This window comes from Anomalospiza imberbis, chromosome 6 (genome assembly GCF_031753505.1).
Source record: "Anomalospiza imberbis isolate Cuckoo-Finch-1a 21T00152 chromosome 6, ASM3175350v1, whole genome shotgun sequence".
Classification (NCBI taxonomy): Eukaryota; Metazoa; Chordata; class Aves; order Passeriformes; family Viduidae; genus Anomalospiza; species Anomalospiza imberbis.
In genome coordinates this window covers 43,537,969-43,562,813 of record NC_089686.1, presented here as the reverse complement: position 1 = coordinate 43,562,813, position 24,845 = coordinate 43,537,969, and the positions used below count along the sequence as shown (strand labels likewise).

Here is a 24,845-nt window from a genome sequence, read left to right as displayed (position 1 = left end):
GTGATTCCTCATCAAGTAACTATTTCACACTGAAAAGTGTTAACCTTGCTTAAAAAATGTCTATGAGTGAATAGGAGCTTGGTTACAGGGTTCATTTGTTGTGAAGATGAGTATGCTGTGTTGTGGCACGACCATGAGAGAGTAGTTACGCACACGTGTGTGGTTATGTGGAAAGTCTTTATCTTCTGATTTGTCTTAGAGTTGAATGTGGATGTCCAACAATATTTTATCAATTCTGTTGCTGTAGCATCTCATCCTGTCTGTCCCCCTTTAAACAGGAAAACTTTGAACTCCAGGTCTGGTCCTGGATTTTTGTGGCCAGCAAGTGGAAAGTGATGGTCTGGGTGTTAGGAGGAAATAAGATCCAAAGCAGAATTGCCTACACATTGTCCATTCATGTCTTATATCTTCCCTCTCTTCCTTTTGTCCCTTTTCTGTCTCCTCTTCTGCAGGACCATCTCTGTTAACCATGTCACTTTGCTTATGGCCTTTCCTTCATCTCCCACACTTGCCAGAACCCACACACCTATATACCATCTGTCATCTTCCGTGCTTCCTCTATGCCCTTACCTGTCACCTTAACACGTCCCATGAGCTGAGACACTGACTTCTCATTGTTGTTCATAAGAACTACTACTTGAAGAACAACCTTGCTTTGTTTTTTCCTCTAAGCAACTAATTGAGATTGAAAAAGATTAATTTACCATATCAGTGTGAATATTTTGTAAGTACTTCCAGTTCTCTGTAGTTTGAGTAAATTGCTATCATCAGTGTATCTCCCAGTGGAGAACTGTTTTTTAGTTCATCCCTATCTTCTGATTCTCATCAGTTGGATTGCTCCTCAGCCTGTCTAGTATCTGTCACGCACATTTCTTTGACGTGTTGCTATTACTACTGCTTTTCACCTGTGTAGATGATTTATAAAGGAAGCTGAGGCTCTTCTTAACAAATGCAGAATCTTTACCAACAGGACTTTCCTGTGAAGCTTGGAGGGATTGATTGCATGGATCCTAAATCCTCCTCTGGTTGCATACCAGGCATTACAGATACCTAGGATTAGTGCTTGCCCTGGTCAGGTTGGGAGCTGCCTGCTGTCAGCACTCAGTTCTTTCTGTTATCAGGTATGGAAGATATAAAATTTTGCAAAATAAAAGAGCCTGAATGGGAGGAGCCTAGAAATGTGTGCTTGCATGTTTTGAAACATTTTGAGGTAAATGGATTATCTCTAGTGCTGACTTTTATATCTACCTGCTGACCTATTCCTTTGGAGCCAAGACCTGTGTCTCTCTTGGAAGGAGTTCCATCTTGAGATTTTTAGAGTGCACTAATGTTCTTAGTTAAGCTCATAATTTACTCTGTCATCTCTGTTTCCTCTTTCTTTGCTCTTTGTACATCTTTGTATTAGATTATTACAGAGAGAACATTGTGAACACAGAATGGCTTTTGTCAGTAATGAGCAGCAGCTAGTGGGGAGATGGCATGTGCTGCCTTTGTCAGCTAACGAGCAGCAGATGGTGGGGATTCAGAGCATGGCACATCATCCACGCTAAGTGCCTGGCATGACAGCAGCCAGAATTAGAGACATACCAAATACCCAGGAGTCTAGATTTTCCTTTGTCGCTCTTCTGAGACATGCCAAATTCGTATGTTTAGCTATGGGCATATAGTGGCACACAGTGACAGTGACTGTGTTAATCCAAGGGCTAAAGAGTGTAGGCTGTGGGCTAGAAGAAAACTGTGTGCAAGGATAGCCTTGGGGCAGCGTGTTCTCATGTTCGAAACCTCTGTCTTGCTTGTTTCTGTTTCTGGTTGGCGCTGTTGCTCATTTAACACAAACATAAAGGTAAAGCAGGTTTCTGAGTCAGTGCTAAAAGCTGTGACTGGGTTGTATAGATATCTGAACGATGGGGCATCATCCATGCTTGTAAGTATGTGCTGCCAACACACTCCTGAGGTGGCTAGTAAGAGCTGGTCTGTAGGAACATCCAGAACTGTGGTAATAAAAAGCTCATTTCATCACCAGCAATCCATCGTCATCAAACCTTGGTCTCTGATCGTCCTTCAGACAGAGCAAGTCTCCTCCATGGCGGAGAATGTCTTTATTAAATGAAGTGCTGCATGAAAATGGTCCATTATAATTAGGATTCCCCAGACAGGTGTTGAAGCCACCTGCCAAGCAGGCTTCCGCTAAAGGTCAGTTTTGTCTCTTTGCCTGACACACATGTGCTTGCAGGGAACTCAATGCAATCAGAACTGAAGATTTTGTAATACCTGCAGTCCTGGGTTGCACTCGGCATGGTGTGGTGAGCCAAGCTTTTCTGCAGTTGCACAGTAGCAGGCTAACTCTCAAGGTTCTGAGCACTGTGACTTGTATTTGGGCAATCTGAGAAACCACTTTAATCCAAGTGTCCAGTAGATCCAGTAAGAACGTTTCTGTTTCTGTGTCAGGAAATTGGAGCCCTTGGGGACCCCTGCTGAACCCAGGGTCTGGTGACAAACACCATAGGAACTCCTACACTGGTAGGCTGCATACCATAGTTCAGGGATGAAGGTATGAGGTGGGAATGTGTTCTCGTTATGGTTTTGACCATGCTTCTGTTGCTGGTTTTGCAAGCATTTTTAACTGTCTTTGTCAGGTAAGTAGAATAACATTTGAGATAGTCCTGTAATTACTTGTTCATTGCTGATGTTAGCATATTAATCTTTGATTTCATCTTCTCTTGTGTGTCTCTTAACTATGTTCTTGCTTTTACCCTGTAGAGTTGGAACTGTGTGTTTATGTATAATAAACATGACCTATTTTGTCACATTCCATTCTGCGTCTATCTTTTCTGTGCTGAGTATGTTTGCATTTCCATTTAATCTATCTAAATGCACACAGGGTTTTGTATAATGCTTTATAGTCTCAGAAGATTTTATAGATCTGGTGTCGTCGGGTGGGAGATGTGGCACAAGTAAGCCTGCGTCATTCAAAATGTTTGTATCTGCACGCTTGCTCTAAATCTTCATTGTCTCTGCACTGGTGGGGATTAGCAATACAATACACTGGATTAGCAGTGTATTGTAGTTTGAAAGTGCAGCACACAGTAACCATTTTAAAGTTTCCCCGAGGTTTGCTATACCTCATTTTCCTTGTTTCCCTCCCCACAGTGGGAAGCTTTCTTACCAGACAAGGGTTTACTGCTCCCTCTGGTGTTCACTTGCAACAGGTGTTGGAGCTCCCTACGCTGAGGAGCAGCGAGGCCACGGGTTCCTAATGATCAGCTACACACAGCCCTGGGGGAGAGAGAAAGAGTCTTTTCACAAGAAATGACAAATGAAACCCGCGCTCTGCAATTAGTAGCCCGGGTTTCCTAGATCATGTGAAGAATATTTTACTGTGCTCTAAACCCTTTCATTTGGAAAACTGAAACTCTTGGAGAACAAAGGCAGATTAGCTAGGTTTTCTTCAGGTGAATTTTGACTGACTTAATTGCATTCAGTTTCTACAAAAGAGGTATTTTTTAACAACTGCATCTGAGGGCTGGAAAGTATTTAAAAAAGAAAAAATCCCACTGGAGCCAAAGTTATGTCTGAGGAAGTTGGTCTGTCATTGGAGAAGCTCTTGAGTGCAAGAACTCCTACACTTGCTGGCACTGGCTGCAGTAGGAAGAAGGTGGTTTGAGTGGGCGTTGCAACAGCTTCAAAGCGATGTCATATGCTTGGAAGCCTCAAATGAGGACTGTCAGACTGCCTTGTCCTGCCCTCTTTGATGTAGGGTATATTTCAAGAGGTGGCCTTTAGATTTGTTGCTGTTCGCTGCTTTAAAAAAAAAAAAAAAAAGTAAATCATGGAGTTTGCCCCCAGTCAAGAGCACGCTTTGAGTCTGCTTTGCAGGAAGTTCACAAGTTGATATATTTAGGCATATTATGTGTGCTTTTCCCTGTGTAAGTCCCAAAATTACTATAGAGGCAAAGGCAAAATTTAGTACTAAATAGTCATTACTAACAGCTCAAATCATTCTGGTGACAGTCTGAATTTAGATGTGTGTCCTCACCTTGTTAAGATTTGCTCTGAGAGCAGTCAAAATCATGACCTCCACACTGCTAGGAATAAGTAACCAGCTTTAACAGCCACTTTAAAAGACAGAGAAAAAAAAATCTTGTAGAGACAATGAGTGCTACAATCTTTATAAGGTATTTAATAAGTGCTTATTATGATAATATAGTTATTACAGCCGAAGATACTTTGCTTGGATTTAACCACTTAGCAGGGTCAGTCTAATGAATGGCTTTCATGTACAGGAACAAAGGGCACAAAGTAACTCTGGCTCCTATCCTTTTAAATACTAGGCTTTCAGTTAGACAAGCAGAGCTCAGTGCACTGAAGAGATGTGGTGTTTTGATAAAAAGAAATGTCTGCCTCATTCAGAGAGGATTGTCTAAACCAGTTGAGATCTAGAAATACAGCAGTGGGCCAAGACTTGGGCAGGACTAATCCTATCCATCAGTAAAGATTACTGACTTTGATTTAATATTCAGTAGCCCTAGAAAATTATTCTTAAAGCATTAATTAAAGCCAGGTGTAGACTAAGAGTAATTCTGCAGAAGATGAGATGCAGGGTGATATTTTAAAGAGATGCTTACAGATTCCTGGGACTAAGATCCAGCCTTGCATACCTGCAACAAGTTTTTGGACTGCCCCATCATGTATAAAGGTGAAGGCATCTCAGCTGCTGCAGTCTGTAGTTGCTAGCCAGGTGCATTTTTTAGCTTGGAGAAGTTACCATTGTTGATAAGTTGTATTCCGTCTTGCTAGTGAACAGCTTATAGGCAGTGTGAGCTAAATAGCTGTGAAATAGTCTTATATCAAGACTCACTACATTTTGGAGAAGGTAAGTATTCATTAGTTGCTTATTTACAAGTAGGTGATTTAGTGACCTGGCACTTAAAAAAAAATAAGTAAACCTAAAAATTCTTAAAGGGGAACTCCAGCATTGAAATCACTTTTTCACATGTGAGGATTTTGTTAAACCTTATGATTGTAACACAAAAAGTATTACAGCTGAACTTGTAGTCTTTAGTTCATCAAACCTCTCTCTGCTACTTTGGAAAGTGTGGAGTGGCTGTGATAAGGTTCAAAGTACTGACCAGACGGTTAGATGGCTGTGAACTTTGGTCACTGTCTGTGTGTCCTTGTGGAGGTGATGACAAGCCTCTGCTGCAAATGGATGTGTCCCAAGACAGATGAATGGCTGATACAAACAGTGGAGCTAGCTGTCAAATACTGACTGATTTGAAGTGCTCTGTGATCCCCTGTGAGCAGGAAGGAGGGTGATGCAGGCATAACAAAAAAGGTAAATAATAAATAGATTAATATAAAAGCAGTGTGTTAAAGTAACTAGTATGATTACAGCAGGTTGAATACTCTGTAGCTCTGAGTAGTGCTAACATCTGTGTGAAAGTGGAAGTGTGAGGCTTGTGGCATTTTTTTGAGAGTGTGATCTGGGAGTTTGACTTTCCTTGTAAACCGGACTAACAGTCTACCTTTGTGGTGCCCTGCTTTATGCTACATCTCCATCAAGTGCATTTTAAATGCTTCCAAAGGAAACAGAGGAGTCACAGAGTCTCAATGTCATGGAATGATTGTAATTGGAAGGGGTTTCTGAAGGTCGTAGTCAAACCCCCCCTGCTAAAGCAGGTTCACCTGGAGCCAATTGCCCAGGATTGTGTTCAGGTGGCTTTTTAACATCTCCAGAGGAGGAGACTCTAGAAGTTCTCTGAGCAGCACTAGCTCTGGACAGAGTACTCCCAACACAGCCTCTCTAGGGCAAGGTAGAGGGGCATTGGCTTTTGTCCAGTGCTCAGATACCTCTCCTGTTCTCCATGGTCTTTCAGAGATTATAGAGAATGGCTTAGCAGTAGCATCTCTTGACACATGTCGGTGCATTGGAGCCCATGGATTTGTGGGTCAGTCAAGTTTGCCTGATCTCTAACCTGTTCTTCCTCAGCCAAGGGAAAGTCAGCTTTTATCCAGACTTTCTCTCTTGCATCCATGGTTTAGGATTCCCAAGGGTTGCCCTTAGCAAAGACTGAGGCAAAGAAGGCATTCAGTATCTCAGACTTCTCTGTATTCTTTGTCACCAGGGGACCCACCTCATTCCCAAATGAGCGGACCCAAATTTTCCCTGGTCTTCCTTTTGCTAGTGATGTACTTGAAGAAGCCCTTCTTGAGGTCCTTGACATCCATTGCCCTTTAATTCTAAATGGACCTTAGCTCTTCTTACTGCTTTCTCTGCCTACTCCGGCAGTGTTCCTGTGTTCCTCCCAAGTGGCTTGTCCCTTTTTCCACATTACAAACTAATTTTTTTTTTTTTTTTGCTTGAGGTTTGCCAGAAACTCCTTGCTCATTCATGCGGGTCTTTTGCCCTCTTCCCTTGATTTCTTACTCATAGGGATGTACCTGCCTCCTTTGGTGCATCCCTATGAATAAGAAACAATCTGGAGGTTGGAGGAAGCGCTACTTGAGTATTAACCAGTTCTCTTGGACCCTCCTACCTTCTACGGCCATAACTCATAGGATTCTCCTCCAGATTCCTTTGGCCTTCAGGATACCAAAGTTAACTCTCATGTAGTCCAGGCTGTAATTCTAGTTACTGCCTGGCTTCCTTCACTCAGGATCTTGAATTCCACCATCTCATGGTCGCTGCAGTCAAGGCTGCCCCCAGTCTTCACATTCCCAGCCAGTCCTTCCTTGTTTGTCAGTACACCTCTCCAGCAGCACACCTCTCCTGGATGGCTCCTCCACCACCTGTGTCAAAACGTTACCATCAGTGTTCTGCAGGAGCCTCCTGGGTTCCCGTGTGACCACGAGTTGTTTCTCCAGCAGAGATCAGGGTAGCAGAAGCTCCTCATGAGCACCAGAGTCTGTGACTGAGGCTCCTTCCGGCTGACTGGAGAATTCCTCATTGACTTCCCCTTCCTGACAGGGTGGTCTGTAGCAAGCACCCACAGAGGTGTCACCCACATTGTCCCTTACATGTTGACTTCTTAGCTGTGAGCTCTTGTCTGGTTCTTCACCCAGCCTGAGGCAGAGCTTTATACACCCCAGTTGTTCTCTCACATAAAGAGCAGTTCCACCACCTCACACTGCTGGCCTGTATTTCCTAGAAGGGATGTAGCCATCCATGACAGCATTCCAGTCATGTGAGCTATCCCACCATGTCTCTGTAACTGCAGTGGGAATGTGCACACAGATCTCTAATTCTGCCTGGTTTTTACCCCGTGCTCTGTTCGTGTGCAGGCATTTCAGACAGGTAATAGTTCCTGCATGTTTTCCTGAAGGAAGGGATGCAGGAGAATCCACCAAAGCCAGAGACACCCTTGAGGTGGTTTTCCTTCTGGATCTCACCTTGGTAGTCAGATAAGGAGCATTTGTTTTTGCTGTGGTTGGCCTGTCTTGTTCCCCAGCTGGATGTGATGTAGTGAGTGTTGCCACTTCGGAGCTCACACCCTGAGTCCTTCAGTTTAATGCTTGCTCACAGAGTTGGCCAAAGATCCCCTTTGCCAAAGATCCCTATACCTCTTCTAGACAGGTGGATACCTTACAGGACGATAAATAGGGATTATTTTCTATACTGACACCTTCTGGTGGGGATTGTGTTAATATACGGAAGGAGAAAATCAAAACACCAGGGCCTGAACTTAGGAAGAGAGAAGCCAGATGCTAATTAGCATCCTGAAAGGATCATGGCAATGAAAAGCTGCTGTCAGTAGATTTTGTATATTAATTTTAATGGAATAAGCATTGTCATGTGCTAGGATTCCAGCAAACCAATCTTTAGATGTCTCATTCTTACTTAGAACCCAGTAATAATTTGTGTAAAAATCTAATGAAATTAACTCCTCTTTTTCTAGATAACTAGAATATATAGCAGAAAGCTAGGAATTTCTCAATAAAGGTAATTGTATGTTTTGTAGTAGGTGCACATATACACACATGGAAGACCTCTGGACTTCTAGTCACATCTCAAAATCACTGAGTGCTTTGAAGTCTCCTTTTGTGTTTCTTGCTGCTTCCTGTCATCTCCTGGTTGACCTGGAATATTTCTTGCAGGTAGGTAAAAAACATCAGAATTCTTAAGCAAAGCTAGGTATTGAACAACACATGAAATGAGCATCAGCATTAATTGGGAAGATGCTGTAATGCAGCTGCTGATCTTTTTGCCACTTACTCAGATGGTTCTCAAACTTAGACTATCAAACTGGAATTAGCTCTTGTTTTTACTCATGATTAAGCAACCAAATACTTAGTAGTTATAATAAGATTTGTAATTAAGTGACCATGGTGAATGTTTCATTTGAAGCTCAATTACACATGAGTAGGGGCAAGCGCAATAGCTGCTTATGTTTGATAGCTTTTTATACAGGGGAGATCAAGAGGGTTTGTGGTGCTAATTATTTAATCCTCTTGGTGGAGGTCAGTAAATAGTCCAGTTGGAGAGCTTGGAATTGGACAGGTTTAGCAGTTGGATGGAATCAGTGGCACAACTGAAAGAAAAAGAACAGGTAGGTAGTATCCCAGAATGGAGTGAGGGATTGTAGCCCATCAGACACACAGATGTTCCTGAGGAGTACTGCTGCTAAAGTGCCTTAAGGGTGATGTTCTGTCCTGCCTGTTTGCATCCTGAGTAACACAACAACTCCGAAACTGTGCTTACTTTGTCCTTTAGTATGATGTTATTGTTTGGTTCGTTTAGTGAATAGTAACTTCTAAAATACTTCTCTTAGTGAGAAACTGCTTTACTGAATGTCTGAAAACCAAGGTTGTTCTTTGTGCTCTCCTCTGACATCTCTGCTTTGTGATGATTTTGAAGGACTAAAACATAGACTCCTAGACCATGAAAGATTATTTTAGGGCCTTATTGTCTGGCAAGAATTAAAGGCTGCCGAACCATAATAATCCAGCTCTGAAGTGCTTTCTTTTTTCACTCTTTTAGAAGGAAGCCATTTACTCTTCATGGCCTTGGCTTTTTTTGCTTTAGCACTGTCCTTTCTATCTTAGTGCTAACTACAGTGTAAATATTACTAATGTAAATGGTTGATAGTTTACTATATTGGAGGCAACCTCTGATGCTTCCTTCTGGGCTAATTTCACTACTTAAAAACCCATAAAATTGCTTCCTTTAAAATAAAGCACATTTTAGGCTCTTTTCCTCTGTGTTTGCATTAGCAGTTTAAAAATAACAACTCTTTCCCCTGCCTTGTTTAACAGGGAGCAAAAGCAAGAGTGACCCAAGGGCTTTTTGTAGGTACAATGAATGCTCTGCAATTGGCTGTGTTTTGTATCATAACTCAGTAACTTAAATAGTTGTTTAGTTTTGAATAGGAGAAGTTCTGGCATAGTGGACTGTTGAGTGCATTGACAATATTACCCAAGTGCTAGCTTTTTTCTAGATAGGAAAAAAACAAACAGAGGAAGTGAAATTTCTGTGTTGTTCTGCAAAACAGCCCTGTTCCAGAGTTTTGTGAACCAACAAATGATGCATTTGCCTTCAGTGCTGAGGCAGCTGAGTGACTGCAGGTAGCAGTGGCTTTCCCATTGGGAACAGAACTGAAAATACTGTAGAGTCCAAACAGCAGTTAACTGATGCAAAATAACTGTGAGTGTTAACAGGGTTAGGGTTTTTATATCAGTTCTTGGGGTGAAAGGAATCATATCCTGGTACCATCCAGCTTGTGTTACATATTGTTATTAAATCAATCCTTCTTTGTAAATTGAAGTGGAAACCTTCATCTCCTTCATCTAAAGCCTTTACTGAAATGCTGCATCGCACCATGCATTCATCAAAGGAATCTGGTTTTACAGTGCTGTCTGATGTGGCTGTAGCATCCCTTACCGAAATTAACCACAGCAGAGGAGTTTAAGGTGGTTTATTATCAAAGTCAGGAAAATACTGATGGCTGTGCAATAATGCAGCATCTGCACGCAGTGGTTTCTGTCTGGAGAGTTGCTCTTGACGCATGCAAGTAATCAAGTTTTAATTAGCTGAATAAATCATTATCCGTTGTTGAGTTGAGATGCGTAGCTGTGAAGCAGCATAAAGTTACTTTGCTTGATTGCTGCTTGGAGAGGTTCTAAGGCAACAAGTTAGTTCAAAGACGCTCAAGTTCTGTGCAGTTTACTTCTATCTGTACGTTGTATCTGCTACATCCTGTTTCCTCACTTCCAATTACAAAATAATTGAGAAACATTTTAAAACAGAAATGTTTGTAAAGTTAAAAGAAGGAAATAGGCTTCTCTGCTGGCCACATCGTGTGGGGTGATGCTGTGTGCACTTTGCATGTTGTATTCAGTAATTAGTGCGCAGTTCACTGTAACTACCTGTGAAATGCTTGAGGTGTAAATAAGCTGGCTCAACAGTAACAGTCTTAGAGTCACAGAAAGGTTTGGGTTGGAAAGGATCTTAAAGATCATCTAGTTCCAGTCCTCCTGCTATGTGCAGGGATACCTTTCACTAGACCAGATTGCTCAGAACCCCATCCAACATGGCCTTGAACACTTCCAGGGATGAAGCATCTGCAACTTCCCTGAGCAGTGCCTCACCCCCCTCACATTAAAGAATTTATTCCTTATATCCAGTCTAAATTTACTACTTCCTTTCAGCTTAAGTCCTATCACCACATACTCTTGTAAATAATCCCTCTCCAGCTTTCTTGTAGATCCCCTTCAGCTACAGAAGGGCCACAGTAAGGTCACCCCAGAGCCTTCTCTCCATCGGGCTGAACAACCCTGACTCTCTCAGCCTGGTCTCATAGGAGAGGTGCCAGCCCTGTGATCCATTCTCTGGCCTCCCTCTAACAGGTCAATGCCCCTCCTGCTGAGAACCCCAGAGCTGGATGCAGTACTCCAAGGGTCTCCCGAGGACAGAGTAAAGAGGCAGAATGCCCTCCATTGCCCTGCCAACCACACTACTTTGGATGCTACCCAGGATGCATTTGATGTTCTGGGCCGCAGGTGGACATTGCTGGGTCATGTCCAGTCTCATCCACCAGAATCGCCACGTCCTTCTTGGCAGGGCTGCTCTCAGTCCGTTCACCCTCCAGCCTGTCTTCACATCAGGGTTTTCCTTGACCCAGGTACAGCACCTTGCACTTGGTCTTGTTAAACTTATAGTTAATACTGTTAATTATAAAATGCATTTGATGTCTTTGCTGCTTTATCTATGAAAAGAAAAATCATCTGCCCATTGCAGATCAGTTGTAACCTTCTAATCAGTCATTGTAGCCTTGAGTATCAAAATTGCTTTTATTGAAAAGTGTTATCTATATACAGCATAAGGCTTTACAGAGTGTTGCCAACTCTGCTTTCTTTTCCTCTGCTATTATGAGTCTCTGCTGAGAAATAATAAAACAGATTATGCTTTTTTAAAAATAGTTCAGTTTCACACTTGGGATCCTAAAGATAGCAAAATGTTTTTCTGTTACTGCTGTAGAGCTGTGCCTGCAAACTGTCACATCGCCAGTGGAGTGTACTACTGGTCCTGATGGGAAGTTAGTATATTTTTTAGAGCTTAAGCAGAGGGTGGGAGGATTAGGTTCTGTGTAGCATAAGGAGCAGCTTCACGCACTCTCATGTACAGCTGCCAAAATAGTTTTTTTGAACTTAAGCAAAGCAACCTGGAGGGAACATTTGGCAAACTTGTGCTGTGGCCAGCAAGTCTCTGCCACCATCTTCGCCATTTGCTTCATGTTTGAATTTTAAGAGATTAAAAGAATATTTAGTGAAGAGCGATTTCTTCCCATGGGTGATGGAGTCATAGGAGGCTCCTCAAGTTCATGGTAGTTCGCTGACACCTCTTTCTAAATACCACGGCAATACAGATTCACATTAATCTTCCAGTCCTGGGTCACTTCTGCCATGAGTAGGTAACAAATGAAGAGTGGGACTGGAATGAATTGATCCTTTCTGCCATAGGCTCACAGATTGGTTGAATGGCAGGTTTTTTTGGTATTTTTTGTACTTGCTATATTGAATCCAAACAGGATCTGTATTTGAGTAGCCTTTCTTTAGTGACAGTTTTGTAAGTTGCTCTGTGGTTTCTTGATGTATTTCACCCCTCCAGTGTGTGGTCTCTCAGTTTCTTCCTTTCTGGAGACATGGGTTCAGGGGGACTTGCCTGCCAGTTCTTTTAAAAACAACCAATTTCCTCCCTTCCCTTTCCTTTAGCTGGTTGTAATACCTTGGATAAATAAGGTCAAACAATCCACATGTGCCTGTTCATTTTTTCACTTCTCTTCTGTCATTTCCTGATATCCCTGTAATTCTTGATTACCCTGAGCCTGTTGCAACCAAGCATAGCAGAGAAGAATACAGATTGCAAACAATGCTGTCCTTGAAAGCTTATTGAGGCTGAAATCACTGAACTAGCCAAATAGATAGCTCCTGTTTGATAAACATAAAGCTTCTCACCTACAGATTTACCTGAAAACTCTTAACCTGTGCAGTAGGAGACACAATGATGGGCAAAGGAGAAGAAAACTTTTTGTAACAGTCATGTAATGGGAGTTGCAATTGCAGAGGAATGCTGGGATAGTGCAGTGCATGACTTGAATGTTCTACAGGCTGCCATGATCCTGGTATATGTATCTGTTACTTGTTAGGGTGCCAAAGACCTGAAGAAAATGATAGCCCTTCATGTTTAGAGTATTTCCAGAGAGCCTGTGGAGTGGGAAGGTAGGTTTCTGCTCTGGAAGAAATGATCGTCCATTCCATAGGAACTTTATGAGCAGTGACCAAAAAACACTTACTTGAAAACCTTGGGAAAACTATGCCAGGGGACAAGAAGGATGTCAAATTGAAAATAAAGCTGGATTTCTTCAGTGGAGTTCTCCAGAGTCAGAGGACGTGACTTGGACTAAGCCTTTACTGGTTTCTAATTTTTCCTGCATTTGTGTACAGCATATGAAAAAGGCATTTTGTGTCTGGAATTGGAACTTGGAAAACTAAGTTTTGTTTGGGAGCAAGACTTGTGTCTAGTAAGTGACTGACTGACTTGTGAATCACCTTGGTGGTTGAAATGCTCTTTTATATTCCTAGGGTCTCTACTTTAAGTGTGAGTTTGAATTGGGATTGATTTATATATCATGTCTGTTGCAAATATAGGGAATTGAATTTGAGTTTTCTTTGTTATTTTTTCCTTCTCTCCAGTTAAAAAAAAATAAAATCAGTGGACCATAGAAAAGGAAAACTTAGAGATAATGTGAAGGTGTTTAGTTCCTTGTTTATTTTTGGTCTGTGGTTACTAGTATGTGGTTTTTTTATGAACAGTTATTCTAAAACAGAATTTTCTTGTTCTCTGGCTGCTGTCTCTGGAGGAGGAGAAGATAGAAGGATGTCTGGGGATAAAATGTTTAACTAAACATTGTATAACTATCTAAGTAATACTTCTGTTAGATAATTGTTCTGAATGGTTTCTTCCTCTTTTTTGATGGGGTATCTGTATGCTTTATACAGAAGAAAGAGGTCTTGACTTTGTTCCTGGTCATTCCAGCATGGTTTTCTTCCAGGTGTGGCCAAACATTAAATATTACTTACGGCTTTACTGTGGTAGCTCAAGGCAGTGTCCCAGATGTGCTTTGTACCCTTTGGGGCCAGAGCAGCCCAGGATGTTGTGACCTGTGCTTGTCATAGCTGGAGTGGGGCTCTTGCAGTGCTCACCGCCACTTCTGGTTGCACGTTCACTCTGCTTAGGAACATGTAGCCACATGACCTCTTCAGAGGGCCAGAGGCTCTGGTTTTGGTGACTCACAGTCTGAAATCTGTCAGGAAGAACAGGCAAGAGTAAGAGAACAGTTCATGCTAGAAATGTTAGAAGTAAATAATTTTGAAGCCTTAATTTGTCAAGATTTTCAGAGAGGACAAAGAGCATCATTGAGTATGATTTGCCAGAAAATTGATAGCCTCTGAATTCGGACCTCAAGTGACAAAAGTAAACCTGCTTTTTTTTTTTTTTGTCTGTACACTGATAGTCCTTGACCTTGTCCTGGCCTTGTAAAACTGTGCAGGTTTGTGTATTGATGTGCCATAGGGCCACATTAAAATACTTGGCTCTTGCTGTGGTACCCAGTCTGTCATAGTTCAAAACCTGTGAGTTGTAAGCACATCTTAGATTTGGTAGATTTGGTGTAGGAGTAGGAAACATCTGCGTAAAAGGCCAGCAAGCTCTGGATCTGGCTTCTTTCCTGATGTTCTCCCATCATTGGCCTTAACACACTGCACCATACACACCTTCTGCAGTTACCAGCATACTCCTCCTGCAGAGACTGCCTTTGCTTTAGAGTGGACTGTCTGAAGTCTTTGGTGTCCTGTGGCGTGGTCCATCAAGTCATGAGATAATTTGAAAAAGCAAAAATGTAACCATTTGTTGTGTAAAATTGGTTTTTTGTTGGGAGCTGTTTTGTTCTAGGCTGGTGATATGATAACAGTACATAACTGGTGCTTGCCTTGAGCATCATGGTGGAACCATCTGCATTACTATGGCTGAGGGCAGTGTTCTCTTGCTATGAAGAGTAGTTGTGCAGTAATATAAAAAATGTGTAGTACTTGAGATCATAATGAGATTCTGTAATCATGCATCAATAGCATTTTGATGCTATTGTTAGCATTTAATGTTTTATGAATAGCTGTGCTATGCAGCAGGAGATACAGTGGTCCTTTTGCACCCAGTTTTATATAAATCATGTTGACTAAAGGCAGTGTTATTTGTGTCTGTAGCCTGAAAAATATTTTTATGAGGATCTCTTGTGTTTCTTAGTCTCACAAAGACACTAATTTGCTTGGAAGGCACCTAACATTAGTGCCAAAAGCACTGCGTAGAGCTCTCTTAACTGTACTGCTACAACAGGATCTCTTACCCTTGTAAATTGTTTCGCTGACCTCCACCCACTTCTGTCTCTTCTCGCAGCAAAAGCCAAATCCAAATGTGGTGCCACGTTCTTCCCCTGCGCCAGTGGGATCCACTGCATCATTGGCCGCTTCCGGTGCAACGGCTTCGAGGACTGTCCTGACGGCAGCGATGAGGAGAACTGCAGTAAGTGGGAGCCTGCTTGCAAGTGAGGGCACTGCTGCTTATTTCAACTAATTGATGCTACTTAGAAAGGAAACATTCGGTAGCCTTACGTTTCTGAGTCAAATATTCTCCCTGTCGTTTACAACCCAGATGATCCTTGGCTTTTCACTTCATGAAAATGAGTCTGCCTTTTTTTTTTAAGGTCCATCTCAGTCTTGCTTTGTATATAATGCCTGTGTGGTACTCTAAGCCCCTGAAATTAGTTTTAAGCTGCATGTTTGCTTTGAACATGTTCTCTATACTCAGATGTCACTCAAATTGGACAGATATAAAATATAATTTGAATTGTTCCATTTTTATTTGCCTGTTTTTTGTCACTGAAGAATATGATGCATTTGGTCATCAGCACATCTGAGTTTCTCTGTTTATGCATGTTCTTAAACAACAAAAAAGCAAATAATGGTATATTTAGTGAAACAAAATGGTATATTTAGTGAAAAACAAATAATGGTGTATTTAGTGAAACAGGATCTTGGAAGGAGAGGCAGATTCTTGAAGCCAGACACGCCTGCCAATGCACAGCAGCAGAGAAGTTGTAGCAGAGAGATGATCTGAAGTACTGCTTGTTTTGGTCTAAACCCTCTGCATGTGGCTACACAGATCCATTTGTATCTGTAAGTCTAGCAGGGATATATCATAGCAGTTGGGAAACATTATGTTGAATGGAGCAGCTCTGTTGTTACTATCAAGAGCTGGTTAAAGCATGGGGCTCTAGGTGAAAGCTTGCAGCAAAATACTTGCTCATTCTCCTGTCAGAGGCATGCTGAGATTTTGTTTTCAATTACTTTTAAAGGTCAGGAGGAGGACAACAGACAGAAGCTTTCAAAGATAACAAAAGGGGCAATCTTTAGAGTGATCTGTCACTGTCTGCTTCATGGAGGACTTGCCTTTCTTGTTGATGCTTGGTGCTTGTTGGTGGGTGGTGCGGTTCCACAGCATGAATCTCTCTTAAGCTGGCATCTGTAGTTGTCCTGGAGAGTCTGATTTGGGCCATGCAAGGACTATGTGGCTGTGGCAGGGAGTCAACACTTCTGTGGAGAAAGTGAAGCCAGAGAAACATTGAAGGCTAAGGAAATTACTCTGGGTTACACTTGAACAAGTGGAGTAAAAATAAGATTTGACAGAAGGGCTTTGAATATCCTTAAGGTGGTGGACTGACAAGTGGCAGATCTCAACTGAAAGTGCACCAGCTTATGGAGTTCATTAGGAATGACACAATTTCCTGTGAGCTTGTAGTGTGTAGCTCTAACGTGACCTTACAACTGATGATAACATGCTACTGATCTCCCCATTATTCTGTGCCAGTGAGGCACTTGATGTTTTTTAGCATGTCTAAGTATCTAGTTACTGCTTATGAAGAGGAACAACCATTTAGGTTCTGAGGTGACCTCAAAAATCAATGTGGTATGTAAGTGTGCAGCAGTTTCAAACCAAAGGAGTTTTAGCATGTTTGTGCTAAACAAGCTCCTGGGGAGCTGGAGAAATTGGGAGTGTTTGTTTTTGTCCTGCAGGTTATATGCAGGGAAGACTTTAAAGTTTAATTTATTTATTTATTTATACTCTAAATGTAGTTCTGACTTTAAAGACGAAAAAATGGAAGCCAGTTAGTATTTGGAAACTAATCCCCATTGTTCTTGTGGAAGAGAAACAGTTTGAAGTAGACAGGGCATCTAAGCAGCCTTTTTAAGATTTTCAGTTAGAAAGTTGCATTCTGTTTCAGTCACCCCATTACCAAAAACTGTTTGGAGTTCAGAGAAGAGTGCCAAAAAGTATTAAAGGACAGAGTTTGATTTATGAGTAGATATTAAAACCAGCTAAATTGTGCATGTCTCAGCTAAGTGATGACTGTGTTGAAGGATATGGTCATATACGATGTATATGAAGGCTGCAAACATTGTTCCTTAGAAAGGGGTTGAAATTCAAACAGTGAGAGGCTGAGAGATCTCAACACTGCTGTTATATCAATTTAAAATAGTGAGGAGAATGGGGAAGAGAATCAGAGGTAAATAAACCACTGCCTGGCAGTTCTCAGTCAAAATTGTTGTCTTATAATATGAAACTTCAGCTAAACTGAGCCTTCTGTAATGGGAATCAACAGGCAGTGTTTATGGTAGGCACTTCTACCCTCCATATGTCTTCAGTGTGAGCAAATGTGGAACAGTGATCATGATTGGGCTCTTATGAAAATGAACAGAAGGCTTATCACAACTGTGGGTGGGCTAAATCTCTGCTAATCGTAATGAATCTTGGATAAATTAGAAGTTTCAGCTCTCCCTGGTTAGAGAGCCAGGACTGGTTTGATTGCCAAGTTACTCCCACATACCCAAAGAATTGACCAGCTGTTGAGTTGTGACCTGTGGTTGATGCTTATCAGCTATTTTACTGCCTGAGCAAGAGAATTCCTAATGAAAGGTCTCACTTTCTCTTTTTGCAGCAGCAAATCCCTTGCTTTGCTCTACTGCCCGATTCCACTGTAGAAATGGTCTTTGCATTGATAAAAGCTTTGTGTGCGACAGTCAAAATAACTGCCAGGACAACAGCGATGAAGAAAGCTGCGAAAGCCCTCAAGGTAGGCACAGGGGTTTTATTCTCTTCTGCAATATTCTGCCAACTCAACACAGAACAGGCTCAGCAGAAAATACTATTCTATTGGCTTGCTCTGTGTTGGCTTGCACTGCAGATAGTGAGAGTGAAATGTGTAGAGATTGTGCACATGCATACATTGCATTTTCATAAGAGTGGTATCTTTTCCAGGTTAGTAAAAACACACTTTTGCAGGAAGCACTTGTAATCTGTGATCCAGTGCTCACTGAAGTTGCTGGGAATCCATTTAGTACTTCTGTGAGTTGGATTGGACCTGGGGGGGTTGATAGTAAAACCTGAGTTGGAAGTGAATCTGTCTGTTTACCAGATGAGTTAATCCTGTGTATGCTTAAAGGTTTAGATCTTCATTGCTCAGTTACCTTCTCCAAGACATGTTTAACTGCAAGACAGGTCTACAATGAAAACATTTATTCTTACCCTTCCCCTGAAGGCAGGGAAGAAAATTTTTATTTGAAAATTCTTGTGCATTGAGTCTTGCGAGAATCTCAAAACACAGTGACATTTCTATTCTTTTTAACCTATCATATACATCTATGGGTAATGTTTTTCAGTTTTGTTTTCTGTAGCTTAATGCCACAGTATTTTATAAAACAAGAAGTATATATGAATGATTCGAGGTTAACAAACAGTATGTATTGGGCATCTGCTGTCAGACATTTTAATGTCTGAGTTCCTACCAAAGCAGAAAAAATATGGGAGATGGTGGATATTTTCAGGGGAGTTGTGGTGCGCTTCATCCTGTAGAAAGCAGGACAGATGAGGAGAGATAAAGCAGCATATGAAGGAAGATGTAATTAGTGAAATTGAAAGAGAATTACTTTACTATCTACCTGCACTGATTAAATAGTCCTTTGTGGAAAATAAAATAATCCTGAGCTTAAGATGCTGATAAATATTCTTGACAACTCACAGAGGAAGAGGAAGAACACACAAAAGCAATGCTAACAAAACAGGGGTTTATAGCAGTTGTGTGTGACAGTCTCTTCTGTGTCATACCTCTGCCTGACCTATGAGCTCTTTCCTTGGCTCCACATGTAAAGGTTGGAGGAGTCATCTTGCTAACTCTTCTGTGTGCTGAGCTACATCACAGCCTGGGAATGTAGCTGTGCTTGGATCAGAGCCTTGGAGAGGGTCTGGCCTGCCCCTGCTCTCCGTTGGGAGCGGGACGAAAGGGCTGCCGAGGGCCTAGCACGTGCCCAGGGCTGGACTGTTCTTCACTACGGCTCTAAGGCAGCCTAATCACATTAATGTGGGTGGTAAGGTTTCTTTTGCTTTCTCTCTCTTTTTTTTTTTTTTTTGGCTTCTGAAGCTTAAAGCAGCAGTTCTATTCTCTTAGATTGGGATGACTGCTTCCTCTGCAGATTAATTGGCTGGATTGCCTCCAGGTTGTTGTCATGACAGTCTGCTTTAGGAACTGACTGTCAGGCTCAAGAGAAGAAGAGAACTGTATTTCATGAAGCTGTTACTTTTGTCTTCATATTTGGTCCTTCTGGAAATGTTAGATTAGTAAGAGGATAAGCAAAGTAATTCTTTCTGATTATATGTGTGAAGGAGGCCCAAACAAGGAAGAAGAAACTCTCTCCATTAGGACAAGAACAGCCATGGTTGTGGGCTTATTTAAAAAACAAATAGTCCAAGTATGGGGTTGGGAATGAGGAGTTCCCAAAGTGAAATGCTGGTTGTGAGGAACCTGTGTAATTGGCTTTTCCCTGTGGCAGCTCACAGCCTCCCTGAATTGCTGTTTCACCATCTGTAAGTGGACAATGTGTGGGTACCTGTCTTTCAAAGCTAGGATTAAAACAGTGTGATGTGTTCAACTTCCCATCTGAATATAAATTAAAATTCCTTCTGACGCTTGCAGCTATGGGTATGTCTGTCCTGGCTTGCAAACACAGCAACTACTTTGTGTTAATTGGGAATTAGACACTGCTGTGGACAGTCTTTAATTTCTCACAATTCTTTCCACAGCAGATGTGATTACTGTAATTACGATGTGCTCATGTTCACACAGTACCCAAGAATCCTGGTCATTAACTAGAACTCAAGTGCTCTGGGTACTTAGGGACAGAGCAAGGCAAATCTGTAGGGTGTTATAAAATGAAGATAGAGGGGTTTCTTGCCACTGGCTATGTAATGTCAAATGTGGTAGCTTTAGTTCAGTGTAATTGAGTGTAATCTGACATACAGGATTGTCCTTGTGTGCTGTTTTTCTATCTGTAAATGTGTTGATTTAGAAGTCACTAAGCTTCTGAACCACTACATGATAGTGTCGTTATCACCATTTAACAGATGGGAAAGAGAGGGCATAGATCAGCTAAAGGAAATGCTCCCAAAGTGCCATCCTGGCTGGTAGGAATAGAGCTTCAGCCGTGCTTGTCTGCTTCAGGGGCATGCCATTAGACTTAATCATTGTTTGCAAACTGTTTTGAGATACTAGGACAACATGGGAAATAGAAGTGTGAATTATTAATTGCTACTTTGCTCTCTTTCTGCTCTTGGGTATACTGACAAGCTTTTAAAATTATCACCTCTTCCTGCTCTTCCATGAACTTCAAAGGCCTCCTTTTTACCCTGCTGTCATTACTGTGAAGCTCCAGTAGTATATCAGTTTGGTTTGTGTCAGATACTCCTCCATGCATAAGGATCCTTTCAGTCAAGAAGGGTCACTCTGCAGACAAGGAAAACAGGAATGTGGCCTCCTACTGAAAAACATACTGACCCAGCTTTGACATGGAACACTTCAAAATGTGCCATCCTCGATGAATAACAGCTTTGCTAGCATGCTGCAATTTGAGATAAACCTGAAGATGTGCATTTAGAAAGATGAATTTTAGTCACAAATAAGAGCAGATTCATTTGACAGAAGGGAGGGCCCCATGATTTAGTTGTGAAAATGAGAAGATCAGATTTCGGAGGACATTCCTGCCCTCCTTTCTCTTTAACACTTGTAACTGTGTGTAGTGTATTTTATAAAGGTTTGTATGTCATGAGGAAAGAGTCAGATTAAAAAGTGCCAATTTAGCAGCAAGTCAAAGAATTCTTCTCTAATTCCTCACAGTAGCCCCTGTCACTGCCATGATGAACTTCAGATCAATTCTTTTAATCCCAACCCAGCTATACTTTGGTCATCTCCAAGTTTTCCAGCAGTGAAGTAGCACAGCAGAATATTTCCCTTAATCTGGAATGTGATGTATTCATCAAAGTATGTGCTTGAGTCTTGGGATTGGATGGAGGATATAATTGCTTGGATTATTTACACCAGTCAAATATATGAATTACTTAAGAACTGTTCTTTCTAGGGTGTTACTCCAGGTTTAACAACACCAGCAGCAATTAGAAACTTCTGCTCCTGTTCTGTGTTTAATTGATCTCAATTCAGGGGAAAGTTTCTCTCCCCCACAGACTTCTCTCCTATGCCTCTGTTTAACTGACAGTGTTAATCTTAATCATTCATAGCATCTACTCTGGGTGTTCTCCTCAGGCCTGTCTGTTGCTGGGGGGATTTCCTGTTCTGTGACAGGCATCCACTCAATTCAGAAGGAATTACTCCTTCTCAGTATCTTCCAACAACCATATAAATTTGTTTAGCTCTAGGACTGTGTTTAATTTATTCTCTTAATTGGTTTGGGTTTTTTAAAATCTAAATGTGTCCTCACAGTTCTTCTTTTCCTCCATTTTGTACTTTCAGTTTAGAAGACTTCAATGCTAACAAAAGCATACTGGGTAGTTTAATTCAAACCTGTTTTTCTTTCACAGCCCTTCTTTTTTCTCCATCTAAGTTGCTAAATACCTTTACTAGCTTTAACCCCGTTGCCTAGGAAAGGGAGTTTTTTTGCTGCTAGTCTGTATTCACTCTGTCTGCTGCTGTAAAAAGAGGCTCTTGGCTTTAGTAATATTCCTGAAATTCTAGCTCTGCAGTTGTTTGTAAACAGTACCATTGTGGTCAACTTATAAACCAAATGTTTTGCAAGTGTTCAGAAGTTAATTCTTGTCCTGTGTGTTTGGTAATATCCACTGCTGTCTGTGTGGATACCTCCTCCTTTTATTTTTTGTGTATCTTTTCTTTGAATTTGCATTATGATTTTTATATACCCCAGTATTCTAAAACATTTAGAAGCATACACAGTTTTAGAAGTATCTGTTCTTTTCTCTGGGGCATTTATAAATTGCTTATATAAAACTTGTCAGCATAGTGAAAAATAAAAAATCTGACCCTGTGCGGAATAAGAGGAAAATAATTCAAAATGTTGACTTCCTAAAATGAATATTCACATGATAATATGAATTCTGAGATGATATTTTCTGTGAATTAAGTTATAGGCAAAGCTGGAAGTGGGCTGGCTGTAGAGGTAAGCACCAAGACCATTGCTAATGTTTGCATGATTGAGTTGCAATGCAAAGTGGGTTTTAGAACTGACAGCTAAGCGGAACACACGTACTCTAAATTTCAGTGAAATACCACAAAACCTAATTTATGGAACACAAATAGCTCCCAGAACATCCCACTCTGTATGGAGTTTGTAACCAGCCCTTTGCACTTGATAAATTGAAATTCTGAAATTCCCAAATGCTGTGGTATCACTTAGACATCCCAAAGCTTTGTAGTCTAATCCTGTCTGTATACAGGGTTTTATTGAGTCTCTCTGACTCATTATTGTCTCAGTCTGTAAACTGAAGCTCAACTTGCAATTATTGTGCATAATCTTAGCCCAGATTCAGCCTGCAGCAGGAATTTAATAATCAGAGGCAGACTCAATAGAAGCAGAAACATAAAGAAGGACACAAATAAAATGTCACTGAATGTTTTATTAAATGAAGGCTTTGCCTGACCATATTTAGCTCTCTAATATCCTTCTTTCATAATACTTACTAATGGAAATGGTTTTGTTAGCTGTGAATTTTTTCTTTACTATGTTTCTCCATTCCCTGAATCCATGCTTCCTCTTCTTTCCCTTTTTTCTCCTCAAAAGTTTTTTTTTTTTTGAGAGGGTTCTTGTCAAGAAAAAAATGCATCCATCCATTGGGGACTAACATGGGGTCTAACAGGTAAGGTAAACTATAGGAGGCAGGTGTTCATGTGGCAGGTACTGACCTTTCAGGTGACAGACGAGTTCATCTCTGTGTAAATTTGTCAATTTGTTCATTAATAAGCACGTGGACTTTGTGGTCTGTGCCGCCTCCCAGGGCAGGCCATCATTTGTAAAATGGATTGTTGATCACCTGATAAGAACAGCTGATAATAACCCAGCCATTATGTAGATGGACCCAGACTCATGCAGAAACATCTTCTGAGTGGGATTGAGAGAGGAACTCTTAGTTCACTGTGCATGGAGGCTTTGGAATTAAAGCAGTTTTAAATAGATGTGGGGATCTCAGGGAGAGGTCCAGACAGCTGGTACAAGTGGATTTGAGTTGCTATGTCTCTCAGCTCCCTCAGCTTGTGAGTGTAACAAGGTTTTGTTGCAGAACAGGCAAATGTAGATGAGAAATAGTCTTCTTGTCGACCAGCATGTTGCTTCTACAGGCCTGTCATTTTGGCAGAATAATAAAAGGCATGCTGCCAAAATGTTACACTGCCCCTGCTTGGAGGGCAGATGTTCTATTAAGAGCAACTGTGATGTGGCAATAGACAAGCAATGACTTCAAGTCTTCAAATGGACAACAAACTTACTTTAAAAGGTGTTTCTAGATCTGGGAGGTGTCCAGACTCTTGACCTAATCTCCTGCTCAGCTCACCTTTGATGACTTCAAGCTCAGAGTTACCAGCACATGATGACTACTGTAAAAGTCAGTTTTATGATCTAGGTCAAATCTTGAACGGGGTGTTGTGTCACCAGGAGTCACCATGTTTACCAACAGCTTTATCAGGGATAATAGGGAAGAAAAGTAGGATCTGGCAACAATCACCTTGACCTGAAAACAATTCCTTGAAGATAGTAAGGACAGAGAACTACCATTGTGCCTCCAGCTGGTGTTAAGTATGTTCTGTAGACAGATGTACTTCAAAATGCCTTGCCTTAAGGCACAGCTTACCCCATCATGGAAGTGCTAGTCTCACTGCAGTGCCTTACTGGACTTTTTTTGTAATACCATGATTTTTAATTTTTGTTGGTTTTTTTTTGTTTGTTTTTTTTTTTCTGGAATTGAAATATTGAAATTGCGGTTCTCAGGCTACTTGCAAAAACAGGAGGTGCAGGGATACTTTTCTTTCATCAAGTGGCTGATGAGAAAAGCTGGGAACTGAGCGTGAAAAGGCATGGGGTCTTCTCACCTGTGCAGAGATGAAATGTGAGCTCTGAATGCTTGTGTCCAGATATTCTTACCTTCACTTTGTGGCATTTATGTCTAATTAAAAGTTCCAGAAAGAGATGATGACATGGATATCCAGTTTCATTGCCTGTGCTTCAAAACTTCAAAAACAGGTTATAAAATGTTACACTTGAGGAAGACTAGTGTGAAATAAAGGATATTATTTTCCCCCATTGATCTTGAGGCTCATTAAATTATCTCTTGAGCTCTTACCAGTAAAAAAAATAATTTCTGTGAAATTCATTTTCCACAAGTTTATAACATCATTTTGGTGTTTGAAATACACTGTCATGCCATGCCCTGGCTGCCGAATTGCATTAACTTTTCATTATGTCAGTGTGATTTAATTGTGCAAGAAGCTCCTGTTGTTGGACTGTAGGTGCCAGACCCAAGTCTTTTTGCTGTCACTGGGGGAATCCAAATAAAAGGCACACATGTTAATCTTTGTCTTGCTGTGAAACAAAATCAGTTCCAGGTAAGTTGACCAAGTGTATTTTCTACAGTTACTGTAGAAAATTATTATATCATTTGTATTTAAAATGAAACCTTCTGTTAGTGCAGTTTCAGTACAGGGACAACCTGTTTTTTGTTGGAAAATGGGAGTTATAGCAAACACATATCATGCAAGAGCCTCAACAAAGGTTTCCTGGGTTAGGTACTGAAGAGACACTCTCACTAGCAGAGAGGGAGTTAGCTTGGCTGTGTCTTCTGTTTCAGATTCTAGCCCTCATTCATCAGACTGGCCTGCCCCAACCTGTAATTCTACTTTCAAGCCCAGCTGGGAGCTAGTCTGCATGGCTCTCCCACCAGGTCTGGCCCTATC

General features: G+C 41.2%; 1 protein-coding gene across 11 annotated transcripts in view; it reads left to right on the top strand.

Moving 5' to 3' along the window:
• LDLRAD3 (low density lipoprotein receptor class A domain containing 3) overlaps positions 1–24,845 on the top strand; it is a 203,096-nt gene that overhangs the window by 138,115 nt on the left and 40,136 nt on the right. For 7 of the 11 annotated variants that reach the window (XM_068193760.1, XM_068193761.1, XM_068193758.1 and 4 more), the window contains 2 exons: positions 14,945–15,070; positions 17,544–17,678. In XM_068193760.1, the coding sequence (XP_068049861.1) occupies positions 14,945–15,070; positions 17,544–17,678 (261 nt within the window). Of the gene's footprint in view, positions 1–14,944; positions 15,093–17,543; positions 17,679–24,845 lie in introns of all 11 variants that reach the window. The other 4 variants (XM_068193756.1, XM_068193754.1, XM_068193753.1 and 1 more) reach the window with 2 other exon arrangements.